The 13,735-nt window shown below is 35.1% G+C and overlaps 1 protein-coding gene across 14 annotated transcripts in view; it reads right to left on the bottom strand.

Moving 5' to 3' along the window:
* Positions 1–13,735, bottom strand: part of ADGRL3 (adhesion G protein-coupled receptor L3) — a 784,802-nt gene that overhangs the window by 87,923 nt on the left and 683,144 nt on the right. For all 14 annotated transcript variants that reach the window (XM_058547158.1, XM_058547157.1, XM_058547171.1 and 11 more), the window contains 2 exons: positions 6,541–6,750; positions 3,926–4,146 (listed from right to left, as the gene is read on the bottom strand). In XM_058547158.1, coding sequence (XP_058403141.1) covers positions 3,926–4,146; positions 6,541–6,750 — 431 coding nt within the window. The remainder of the gene's footprint in view (positions 1–3,925; positions 4,147–6,540; positions 6,751–13,735) is intronic.

The raw sequence follows: 13,735 nt of genomic DNA, 5'->3' as shown, positions 1-13,735 counted from the left end.
AGAGAAAAGGGAGACATGTTTACTATTTGGATTACTGTAATATACATTCAATGGTTTTATTCTAGATGTACTCTAAGTGGTTGAGACTGAGGAGTAAAAATGTAGTAATAATACAGTTCCAAAAGTAAGTGAGGCAGACTTCCAAGACACAAAATTTACTTTATTGAGTTTAATAAGAATTCATAAAAAATGGCTGACAATATATCTCTGAATTCTGGCTAATTCCAGTTTATTTAAGACTGTGGACTATACATATTTGTATTAAAAAAAAATCAGGGGCCGGCCCTATGGCTTAGTGGTTAAGTGCGCACGCTCCGCTGCTGGCAGCCCGGGTTCGGATCTCGGGCGCGCACTGAAGCACCGCTTCTCTGGCCATGCTGAGGCGGCATCCCACATACAGCAACTAGAAGGATGTGCAACTATGACATACAACTATCTACTGGAGCTTTGGGGAAAAAAAGGAGGAGGATTGGCAACAGATGTTAGCTCAGGGCTGGTCTTCCTCAGCAAAAAAGAGGAGGATTGGCATGGATGTTAGCTCAGGGCTGATCTTCCTCACAAAAACAAACAAACAAACAAAAATCACTGTAGCACATAAGAAGGTAACACTGGCAAAAAAGAAAACAGAAAAAAAACTCCCGAAACTTGAGATAGGAGACCTACATGAAAAAAAGTCATGTGACGAGCATGGAGTGGGAAATGCCATTTGAAATAAAAGTTTAATAAACAACAGTAACAAAAACTGGAACAACAAAGACAGATTTGATAATAAGAAACAAGAAATATAATTCTATATGCAGAAATCGTTCAAGTTGCCTAAAAATTCATTGCTTATATTTTTCTTTGAAAATATGTCTTGATTAAAGTCCTGATGGAAACAGGACCCGTCCATAGCAGCTTCTCAAGTAAATATGAATGACTGAATAATATTTCTTTTTTCGACATCTGTTTCCTCAATGGGCAAAATAGCACTGTGTAGACATTGGGTTGGATGAATTCCCAAAGCGTAGAAGTTAAACATTTTTTCCCTGTATTCTGAAGGTCTCTCTGTGGACAATTTATTTAAAATGTACAAATGAGACACTAAATGTTTTATGCTTCTCTGTGACAGGATTTTAATGTAATTTTCTCTATCCTTTTCTCTCTCTCATCTATGCTCCCCTTTCTCTATATCTGTTATGCTTCTCTCTGTTTTAGGAAAAATCATCATTGCAAAACTGAACTATTATTAAGGCTTGTTTTAAATCAGTGCCTGGGAAATAAATTAGCCTCTATTCCCACACAGGAATAATGTTAGTGAATGAGCGCTTCCAGTTATGGTGCAGGGAGTTAAAACAATGATGGCCAAAGCTTGAACAAAGTCACCAGAGACCACATATTATTGATTCTAAGGAAAGATAGATTCCCAGAAAATGACATCTGTGTCAAAATAAAGGACTAAAACACAAGGCAAATAAGTTGAGCCAGTTCAGTAACAGGAAGATCTGCAAATATCGAAAGAGAAAAAAATTCAACATAAAAGAAAAATAAAAGTAAATCAAGAACTGCAAGAGAGCAAAATTGAACTACTTAAGAATAATATTTGAAGTAGTATAAGGTCACAAATAACTTTATCATTCAATTTAATATTTTAGAGAGGAAATGCATGAATTAAAATGAAAATCCTCTAAGGGGAATGACTGCTAACGGGTTTCTTTTTGGAGTGATGAAAATATTCTAAAATTAGATAATGGTGATGGGTGGATAACACTATGAATGTACTTACTAAAAATGGTTGAAGTGTATACTTTAAATGAGTGAATTTTATGGTATGTGAATTATATCAATAAAGGTAAGTTTTAAAAATCCTCTGATCTATCTAATCCCTCTCCCCTAAGATGTCCTTAGAGGCAAACCCAGATAATTTTTTATCAAATCCTAATAAGTTCCACAGTTGTCACTGGGATCTACAAAATGAACTCAGATTTGACCACAATTCACAAAGGTTAGATTAAAAAATAATTCCTATTAGTTACATTTAGACAAAGGGCTTTATATACCCTGTCACTGTACTCAAGAAAAAAATTCAACAGAAGTGAGACGGTCTTCTAAAGACATTGTTGGTGCCTTTGCACCAACACATATTCTATTTTAACTATGCTCCCAATAACTCTGGAGTCCTTTTCTGTCGTTCCCTCCTTATGAATCCTCTCTTCTGGGAAGCGAGCTGCTTTATTGGCAGCATATTCAGGCTGCTGATTGCTGGTGGAAAGTCATGAAATTTGGCTTATTAACTTCTGTACAAATTGATGTATCTAACCTCATCTGAGCCTTCACTACTGCTTGGAAATCTTTTTATTAATGTCTAATTGGCTCCTTAACACATTTTCCATAGTGCTCATTTCAGAGCTTTTCAAATCCCCTGTCCTCTCAATGTGACCTCACCTATTCACTCAGCAAAAGTCAGCATCTCCTACTTGATGGAAAAGTTCCTCCACTTCGAAATTTATCTTAGCTGTTCTTTCCTTCACACTCACCTCAGGAGAGATCACTTTACTATTTTTAAAACACCCTAGTTTAGTGGAAATAAACTTGACTTGTTTTATCACATGATTGCCATTATCTAGCTCTATAACCATGGGCAAGGCAATTAATTTACCTGGTCCTTGATTCTTTCATCTATAAAATTAATGCTTTGGTCTATGTGAATTCTAAGGCCATTTTCAGCACTAAATCAAGGTTTTCCTAATCTTATGTCTAATCTTATGCCTTTCTATCCCCCTATAACCTTTCCCTTTTATTCAACCTATATATAGATATGTCTCTATATATATATGTCTGTATATATAAAGTACAAATGAGGCATAAGATATTTTCTCTCTACTAATCTCCTCTTATCATTTTGATTCTTCCCACAATAGACATTCTTGGGACTTCACTTTTTAAAATCTTTCTTCATTACTGTTATCACAAGTTAATATTTTCACTATTTCTCAATCACACTTTTTCAGGGTGTAGATAATACTTGAAGACTCTACTTTCTTGCCACTGGCTTATCTTTTCACACCTTCCAATTTGGCTTCTGCTTCCAGCACTTTATCAAAATAGTTGTTGCAAAGGACAAATGATTTTTCCTCAATGGTTATCTTACTTGAATTACCTTTGACATAAAACACCATAGATGGTATTTTGAATCATCATCTTGAAACTTCTCACTTTCCTCATGGTTCACTTTTAAGGCTCTGGTCACCTCTTCTCTTTCTCTATTTTTATTTTCCCTCTTCAATCTATATCTTAAATATGGCTATTCATCAGAGATCTATCTTGGTCTTCTTTCCAATCTTTTTCTATTGAAACTTTCATTCATTCTCAGGATCTCAACTGTTACACTGAGGTGGATTACAAAAAATATTTTTCACTAAACCCCTTTCCAGTATGCTGGACATCTTTACGTGTATGTCTCAGCAATTTGATGGTACGCTGAAAATAAAATTCATCACTATACCCCAATATGCACTTAGGAAAAAAAAAGGGAAAAACACAAGCTGCCCCTGCTCCTATAGTTTGTCTTTCTGTTAATCACACAAATTTCTTTCTAGTGACTAGAACTGACACGTTAGGAAGAAGAGAAGCTGTTAATGTCAGGGACTATATTGTCCTCTGAATACACAGTTTTTAGTATAGCTAGTTATTCATTTGACAAATGTCTCAATGCTCTGAAAGATATTAAAATAATTATTTCTTTATAATTAGTCAAGGTTATGACATAGATGTGGAAAAATTACACTGTTTTAAAACAGCATCATACTGAATCTCAGAAATATTTTTGAGTAATTTATTGCTGTGAGGTGATATAAAGACTTTAACTTCCAAGAAAATCCAAAGATTGTAGTTCAACTAGGTTTAAAAAGAGAAAAAAAAAAAGGGAAAGAAAACATAAACTCACACTTTATCTGTTCCATAACTCCTGTAGTCTACTGCAGCTGACACAGCCACAATGAGTGCAGGCATCCCGTACCCAACCAGGTAAAAGTATTTCCTGCGGGAATGTTCACTCTCAAAAACCTCCACCAGCATGATATAGAGCTGCACGCCCTCCAGGAACATCCAGGTGAAGGCAGCCAAGAAGAAGAAATGCAACAGGGCAGCAAAAACCGCACAGGCAATCTAGGAAAAGGAACAAACGATTCAGTCAAATAATTACCAAATGATATATTATCAACTGCCACAAAATTAAAATAAATATTTATCAAGACCACAGTAATAAAATAGGTCTGCAAAAGAATAATCTAGTCAGGATTCTTAAAATTCAGATGTCAAAACTTAATTAATATAACCTATCTGTGAAAACTATATTTAACATTTTATTAATAACGGCTTATGGATCACAACATAGCATTATAATAAGAAAAAATCATAACATTTAGGAAAAAGTTCTAATAAGAGCCTATTGATGATTATTACTGAGACTAGTCTAAAGGTCTTAAAATACATCTTTTTGTTGGCCATAATCATGTGTGTACTAACATATCAAGTTCTTCAATTGTAAATGAAAGAGAAATAATAAAACCAAGGAGACTAAAAGCTCTTAAAACTAAACAATATAATTAATTATAGATTCATTATTATTAATTGCTTGTTTATTTCCTCCCTCCTTTGTTTCAGAAAGGATTTAAGGTGGCATTGGGAAGTTCATGCTGCACAAGTGTGAAAGTAAATCTGGTTAAAATAAAGTGTTCCAGAAGTGCTTTCTGTCTCTCACTTTTTGTTATTGTACTAAATGTTAGTCTAGACAAACTTGGTCAAAAAAGGCAGCCAGACCTTACTTTGGCATATTTTCTAAGTTACTACAAGTTTCAGCTGACCATATATTCATTTTCTTATGTCAGTTCCTGACATTCTTATACCTCTGGAGTTCAGATTTTTTTTTATGAGAAGTCCTAAATAAAAGCTATAGCTCCTAGTAGAAAAGGGCAACAAATTTATGGACATGATCAGATTAGGATGGGGGATTCAGTGATAAGCATGATCCTTGAGAAATGAGACAAAGGGCAGGTCAATTTCACTGGGTTAGAGGGATGACAATGAAGGGGAGATAAGGAAGTCAAACGTCAGAGGGGCTAGAGAGAAAGCAGAGCCTAACCACTACGTGGGATGCAGGAAGAGGACACCCGTCCAGCAATAAGAGTAAGGACAAGCTAGGCTGAGCTGCACTCTACCCAAGTTTTTCATATCAATCACTGTTCCTTATGCTACTTGTTGGAAATTTGTTTTGTGCCATATGCAACATTTGGTGAAGTTTATCCGGAATGTAACATCCGGAAACAAAAATAAGAATAAGGATCTAAATGAAAAGAAATCACACAGCATTTGAATTGCAGGTTAACAAGAGAATAAAATGATTTCTTCTGGGAAAAAATCACAGTTTGCTACTTTTTGCTTTTTAGAGTTAGAACTTCAACTATTAATTTTTGTTATCAGAAGGCTTTACTTTTTTGGGGAAAGAAATGTGCACTTTGATTGCTTATTCATATGTATGCATTTATGGGAAAAGCTGTCACATTTGTATATGATAGTCAATTAAAAGTATAATCACCATAATTGTACCCTTTACGGCCATTAATCATGAATGTGTAATCACAAACATGAATCCAACTGCATTTTTATTGTAAAGTACTCCATACATATGGACACATACCAGAGAACAGCATTAAGTGAATGAATTATTTATTATGCCTACAATTCTAAAAAATGAAAGTTTTCTTTTCATTTGCAGTTTTAGTCATCAGAACAAACTTGCACTATGCACACGAATCTTAAGTAAATAGAAAGGGCCTCACAAAAATTATAAGTGGGCATAAAGTCTGTGTAATATATTAGATACTATCTGTTATTCATATTTTCTGTTTGGCTTTACCAAGAACAGTCGGCTAGTGCTGTTTCGTTTTTCCCTCCCTCCCTCCCTTTCTCAATATGACTGAATGTAGGTAGTAATATAGTACGAAGTTGGCACTTAAAGATGTGAACAGAACTTAAGCAAATATAACGTGTCAAACAAAACTTGGGAAGAGTTTGTATATGCTAAAAATGACCTACAGTTGGAACTGTTGTCCAAAATATGTCAATAAGAAAAACTCATTTTAAGCATGCAATTTTAATATAATATCCACTGTTTTTAAAAAAAGTATACTAAAACTTCAAAAAATAACAATTATATCTGTTAGAAAAGATACTCCTCCATTCCTCAAATGATTTTATTCAACTTTCTTCAATATCCAGCTGATTTAAAAATTAAAGAAAAAAAAAACCTAATGAAGAGACACAGTTCTTCAGAAAGGCAAGTGCGTGAACAGAATTTCTGAAGAAATACACATTTATACATCCATCACATTCACTTCTTTATGACAATGGGACATGAAAAAGGGAAAACTGAATAAGATCTGAAAATTAGTATCTATCTTAGACAACTGGAAGAGAGGATATTTTCAAACATGAATATTTCTGGTATTGAACAGCTGGAAGTGGAGAAATTTTGGACTAACAGCAATGTGAGTCGCTTACTGGTTGGTCAGTTCGGTTGATCCCAATTAGGAAGAGCAGTTCTGCCACAAAGAGGCTGATGCAGAGGTTCTTGTGGATGGTGTTACGGTCACTCTGGAGCCCGCGGAAAAAGCAAAATGTGAAGATGCAAATCAGGAGACACACAAGGGACAGCAAAATTCCAACCCACGTGATCACATCCAGAAGAAGGTCATGGACTGCATCACTGTGCTGGAAACACAACAGAAAAACCAGAAGTTGCAATTATGCATAACCAATTATAAAGTTTTAACAGGGCCTAGATTCATGAAGCAGGATTTTAATAATGTACTAAATTGTGTGTGTCCTCCACACACACAATAAACAAGATCACGTAATTATTTGGGTTTTCTAGTCCATAGGTAAAGCTTTTTATCTTTTCTCTGAGGTGTAAATCAGTTTGATATTCACGGTTTCGGTAGTGTTTACACCCTTCTTAGCTACATACAGTTTCAGGATATAAATAGTTGAAGCAAATCAACTTAATTCTGGCCAAAGATTTCAAGGAAAAACTTGTTGTTTTTTAACCCATATCACTTTTTTAGACTAATTTTTGACAACCCCCACTAGGGAATGCTCTATTTAAAAAATTAAGCCAGGGGCCGGCCCGGTGGCGCAAGTGGTTGGGTGCGCGCGCTCCGCTGCGGCGGCCCGGGGTTCGCTGGTTCGGATCCCGGGCACGCACCGACGCACTGCTTTGGCAAGCCATGCTGTGGCGGCGTCCCATATAAAGTGGAGGAGGATGGGCACGGATGTTAGCGCAGGGCCGTCTTCCTCGGCAAAAAAAGAGGAGGATTGGCAGATGTTAGCACAGGGCTGATCTCCTCACAAAAAAAAAAAAAAAATTAAGCTATACACTTAGGGAAGTGGTGTTTCAGCTGAAATGCTTTTTGAATGACTGAGGGATCTTTATAAAAAATACAGTTCCTCTGTCCTATAAATCCTTTATCAGAATTTCCAAGGTCGAGTTCATAAAAGTATGTATTTTTATAAAGCTCTCCAGCTAATTCTGATGAATAGCCACATATGCGTACCATTCATTTCATGCAAGATCTAAAAGAATGACGATATTCACTGGATTTATATTCATATTGACTGGCTTAAAGAGATCAGCAAGTCTGATCCTTGAAAGGTTCTGCAAGAATAGAGCTGGTATACACAGAAGGAAAACAAGGATTCAGAATTACTACACCTGAGAGCAGCATAAAAAAGGTAGTAGAGCTAAGAAAAAGAAAAAGCTCATGAAGACTTCTTTACTGAAACTGTGTTTTTTGGGCTCTGTTAAAATAGTCCTGTGAGCTGCATATTCGCTATGCTCCTTGTTCTGTCCACTATCTCATTTTTGTTTTTCTTATAAGATTCAAAACTCTATTTCCAACCTCTGGTAGTTTGCCTCCACCTAAAACCCGTTCTGTGAAGCTTTAGAATTTACAGCGGCCCAACACAGTCATGTGCCAAGTTGTTGGAGCAGAGTGGAGAAATTGTCTATGACCATCAATTCCTCTTTTCTTTCTAGGTTTGTTAAAATCCCTAAAAACATAACTCTCATCAGTAGGGGAATAAATAATGGCTAACTTACGGAATGACATTCTAAAGAGTAGTGAAAATCAGTGCTCTAGATTTATAGTCACAAACATGGATACGTCTTAAAAATTTAATATTAGACTTTTAAAAAAATGCAAGTGGCAAAAGGATCTATACAGTATGATACCACTTATGTAAAATTTTAAAAGATACAAATCAATGACATTGATTTTTATGGATATATACATAAATACTAAAAGTGTAATATGTACATGGGAAATTTTTTAGTTGAAAAAAGATGTGTTTCTAATTGATACTTTTTTCAACTGAGTAGATCATACACATTGATTTTTGTTTTACAATGTAAGTTACTACATTTAGTTGTCTTCCACACTGTTAGCTCACCTTAAAAATACATAAATATCCAGGTTTTCTATTCTTATTTGTTTTTATTCACACTTCATACTTTTATGTTTTATACAAACTTCATACAAAGATTATTCTAAATGTGGAAATTATTCTTACAGGTGAGCTACTATGCTGTAGCCTGAATCATAGCACTTCTCATACTGTCAGACACGACTTCACAGTTGTTATTTGATAAAGAACTCTGCTAGAACACTGTCAATGAAACAGTTTCGAAATATTCCTGCATAACTCTAGATTTATTTCTCGGAAGGAGCTCAAATCATGAAAGAAAACCACACGAAATTTTGCCTTAACTGCTTTGTTCTCCAGGGGACACTACTAAAGTAGTACTGAGGCTCTGATAGCTTAAATTACTTTTACTATTTGAGAGTGGAGAGTGGTTAGTGCTACCCAGTTCCCTGAACAGAGGGCTATTTGCTCTCTTCTTTGACTCAAAGGAAAGATGCTGTGATTGAGTATCAAGCACCAACGTTCAGCACAGCAGTCTTCCATAATGGGAAAAATGGCAGGGATAATACATTCTCAAATGTATCCTGAAGACCTAAAACACTAAAAAAAGAAATACCAAAAAACTCCTGCCTTTGTCTGTGTAGTTTCATTACTAGAAATGTATTTACTGTTCTCAGTGCCTTCACAGATCCTTCAAAAAACCCCATGCAGAGTTATTAAGAGAAGAATACCAGATGTCAAAACATCAGTATAAAAAGTACATAACACTCATAGACAGAACAAAAGTATCTAGTGATTAATTCACCTTTCAGGCACTACTATCTAGCTCAGAAAATACCAACACCGACCCTATTATGGTACACTATACCGTAATAGCAGCACCCTTTGAACACAACTCACCACTTGAATTTCATCAGGAAGAAGAAAGGAAAAGAACAATGGACATTAAATGCCAATAAGAGATTTAAATATAGCCTTCTTTATAATAGCGTACCATAATAGAACTTCCAGGAGGCCAAGCCATGAAAAAAACCAAACCCCCTTCAAGAGAATGGCCAATCAAATAAAACTCCTAGGTACAGTTGTAAGAATGTGATAATGGATCAAATTTTCCTATTTCCAAGATTTCATATTTGTGAGCATTATATAACTAAATTACCTATAATATGAACTATAAACCATATGTGCCTTGAGATTTTATTAACCTTATATCTTATTAATATTATATCCCAGCACCTAGTACTGGGTTTGACACACAAAAAAAGCTTAATAAATAGTTATTTTTGAGTGATTATAATTCCACTCCTCTTAGATCAAATGCCTTAGAGCTAAACTCTCTTATGTCAATATAGCTTTAACATCCGTTTAATCTCCACTGGATATTTAATAAAGTATCAAATATTACATGTTCAAAACTGAGCTCCTGATCTTGTTTCTCTCCCACCCCTCAAAAAAATCTGTTCTTCCCTCTGTTTTCCTTATTTCACATACTACAATTAATCCATCAGGAAAACTTGTAGGTCCTGCCTTCTAAATCTGACCAATTCTCATCACCTCAGCTGCACCAAATTGGTCAGAGTCACCTGATTTTTTTTTTTTTTTTGAATAGCCTCCTAATTGATCTCCCTACTTTGACCCTCATCCTCCTTCTATATTCAACAGGATCGAGAAATTCTATTTATATATGTCAGATAATATCACTCATTGATCAAAGCCTCCTATGTCTCCCATCTTAATGAAAGCAAAAACCAAAGTCTTTACAAAGGTCTATAAGGTCCTATAAGATCTGTACCCTGTGGCATCATTTCCTATTCTCTCCTTCATTCAGTCCATTCCACCCAGTTGGCCTGCTCTTTTTTTTTTTTTTTGTGAGGAAGATCAGCCCTGAGCTAACATCCATGCCAATCCTCCTCTTTCTGCTGAGGAAGACTGGTCCTGGGCTAACATCTGTGCTTATCTTCCTCCACTTTATATGGGACACCGCCACAGCATGGCCTCACAAGCGGTGCATCGGTGCGCGCCCGGGATCTGAACCCAGGCTGCCAACAGCGGAGCACACGCACTTAACCGCTACGCCACGGGGCTGGCCCCTGGCCTGCTCTGTTCTTTGAATACGTCAAGCACACTCCAGCCTCAGAGTCTTTGCACTTGATGTTCTGTTGGCCTGGAATGCTCTTCCAAAAGACATCTGCGTGGCTTACTGGCTACCCTCCTTCAGTCCTTCATTCAAATGCCATTTTCTCACAGAGGGTTTTTCTGAGTTACCCTTTCTAAAATTGCAAACATCTTCCCCATTCTGACTCTCTCTATTGCTTTTCCTGCATTATTTTTCACCTTAGCACTTATCCAAACTATATAGTTTATTAATATTACTAGTTTATTGTCTGTGCCCTCCACTAGAAAGTACACTTCAGGAGAATAAATTGTTTCATCTCTTCTGATTACCAATGTATCCCTAGTTCCTACAAAAAATGTCTACCATGGAGTGGATGCACAATTAATGTGTTGATTGAATAAATGAATCTCTCTTTAATTATCCCCCTCTTCTACGATGGATTTAGATTATAAACTAAAAGTTGTATCATGCTGCCCATTACAGTCTTTGGGACTCTTGGGTTCTTAAACCATCTTCTCTAAAATCTTAAATAAAAGACAAAACCAGAGCTGGAGAATGAGAAGGTTGTTACACCTTAATATGTCAAGACATGTTGAAATGTAAGGTGACAACCAATTATGACAATGGGGGCAAAACTATTCATGGAAGAAAGAGGACTTGAGAGTAAGTCTCAGAATCTAAAGACATGGGTTTAACCTTGTCACTCCAATTTTGCACTTGTTACCTTGAACAAACTACTTACTCCTTTGAGTATCAGAAGACTCATACAGACAGGAGACTAAAATAACTGAGGCTTTAGGTTATTGTGATAAGTATTTAAGAAAATACATGGGAAAGTAAGAAAGTCAATGTTTCTTTTTTATTTCCTTTTTTAATCTGACAACATTCTGGATTTTTTTCTTTTTTCGACAGCAACTTTCATTTCAACAATCAAAAGTCTGTAAGAATGATACAGTGGATCAGAAAAATAACAACTGTAACAAGAACAAATGTTAATCTCATTTTAACTAAGGAACTAAACATTCTAGCCAACTAATTTCACTGTATAACATTGCCAGTTTAGTTTGTATTATTAATATTTGTGCTACTGATAAATTAAGTCCACAAAATACCCATATCATCTGAAGGAGGCAGATTTTAACTTTAGCATCTGAATTCCACTTTCATTACTATAGACTTGTGTTTACGACTTTATTAAATAATAAACTACAGGGGGCCTCAATTTCACCTATATATTCTTCCTTAAGTTACAACAAGAAGACAAATCCAATAGCAAAGAAAGATATATATATATTTAAAAATTTTTGCAGAGTCTGTACCATAGACTAGCATAATTTGTTGGAAAGAATGCTTGGAAAACTCAACAAAAAACATCAAAATAAACAAAAGAGCAAAAATTTCAAGGAAATTAACTTCTTAAGAGAGGATGGGGAGGTGTGAGAGAAAATCTTCAAGCAAGATGACAAAAAGATTCATCAGAAGATACTTCTTGGAAATTCAGTGATTCTATCCTCTCTAGAAGGAAAGATTTATTAAAACAATACTTGTTTTTCAGGCTTTCTATGAAGTTTCTATTCATATTTGAGATGCCAAGTATTTTTTGAAATCAACAGAAAGTTTCTGATTTTCCCTTTTATTTTTACCTCAATGAATCTGCTTTGTCTTATCACTCTGGATAGCTCCCTGAGTAACACAATACCATGAAAGGATGAGTGTCACATTGGGGGCAAAAAAGATGCCTTAAAAAATGATGTTTTGTGAAACCCACTCTGTCAATGTAAAACTCTCAAATATATCAATAAACTACATTTAATGAAACTAAATCCCAATTCATGGAAAAGAGAAATGTGACTTTTGCTTCATGATTTTAAAATAACTCAATCTGAGTACACTAAGATCTTTTGTGGAAATCTTGATATTTCTAACTTTATTGTTCAAAAAGCAAGTCAGCAAACAAGATGGAGAAATAGATTTTGAAATGTTTTTCATTTTAACTGCTTAAGTGTTTCCAGATGGCATACAAACTATGTGAGTTAATTTTGAACCCCTTTGGATGGTTTTTCTCTTTTTATATTTTTAGAAAGTTGCATTTTCCAGACACTGCTTCAACAATCACCCTGTAATAATTATTAACTGCAGGCCAATAGTTATCAAGAACCTGTTTTACTTTCTGCATAATAATGTATTATTTTAATGTTGAGTTGGATTAAAGTTAAAGCATAACATGATTTTTAAATTGCCTCAAACATATCTTATTTGAAATATTTGTAATATAGCTAAAATGAGTTTTATTTTTTCTTTTTTGCAAACATATGAGAATTTGCAACAACTCAGCAACAATTCTCAATTTGCAAACATATGATACATTACTTGCCTTGCCAGTAATGTATCACACAAGCGTAGGCATTGATTTGAATCATGAATTTCACTGAAGCCAGTAGGGTTGCGAAGGGCCTATTTTCTGATAAATGTGTCATGAACTCTGTGAAATAAGTTCCTGGTATTGCTTTAACTCTTGGGAACCAGGTCATCAGACACAAAGGTCACCCCACAAATGCCTGGGAAAATAAAGGGCTCAACGGTCTGAGGAAATTAGGAGTTCCTGTGCAAAACAGGATGGAGGTCAAAGGTGAGTAACACAGTAAGAAGAACAAGATGATTGCATTTCTTATGATTTTTATAGTAAATTAACCAAAACAACTCAGCAACAATTCTCAAACTTCTATCAAACTGAAAAAAAATCAATCTAAATATTTTCAGGATTTAATTGCTAAGAGAGAAACAGCGGCAACAACACAAAAACATTGATATCCAATTCTCCTTTGGATTCAATAGAACTTATTTTGCAAATTTGTTTGATTTCCGAAGCATAGCATAGCACACGTTAAATTGTGATTTTCCTGTTTTGAATTTGAAAAAAATTTAATTTCACCATATTTGGTGAACTAGATCCTCAACTACTATAATGAAGGAAACAGAAAAGGAAATAGTAGAAAATGTGGGAACTAAGTATCTCACAATAGCTAAGAATTAAACGTAGATATGGGTATCAAAGGCAGATTAAAGTTGATAGACCAAAAAGTGATTGGTGATCAGTTAGAAATTTTTAAAGGAAGTGAACTGATCAAGGATTAAATAAGAAAAAAATTTTAGGACTAT

The sequence above is a fragment of the Diceros bicornis genome, chromosome 8 (assembly GCF_020826845.1).
Source record: "Diceros bicornis minor isolate mBicDic1 chromosome 8, mDicBic1.mat.cur, whole genome shotgun sequence".
Classification (NCBI taxonomy): domain Eukaryota; kingdom Metazoa; phylum Chordata; class Mammalia; order Perissodactyla; family Rhinocerotidae; genus Diceros; species Diceros bicornis.
This window is presented reverse-complemented; position numbering and strand designations above follow the sequence as displayed.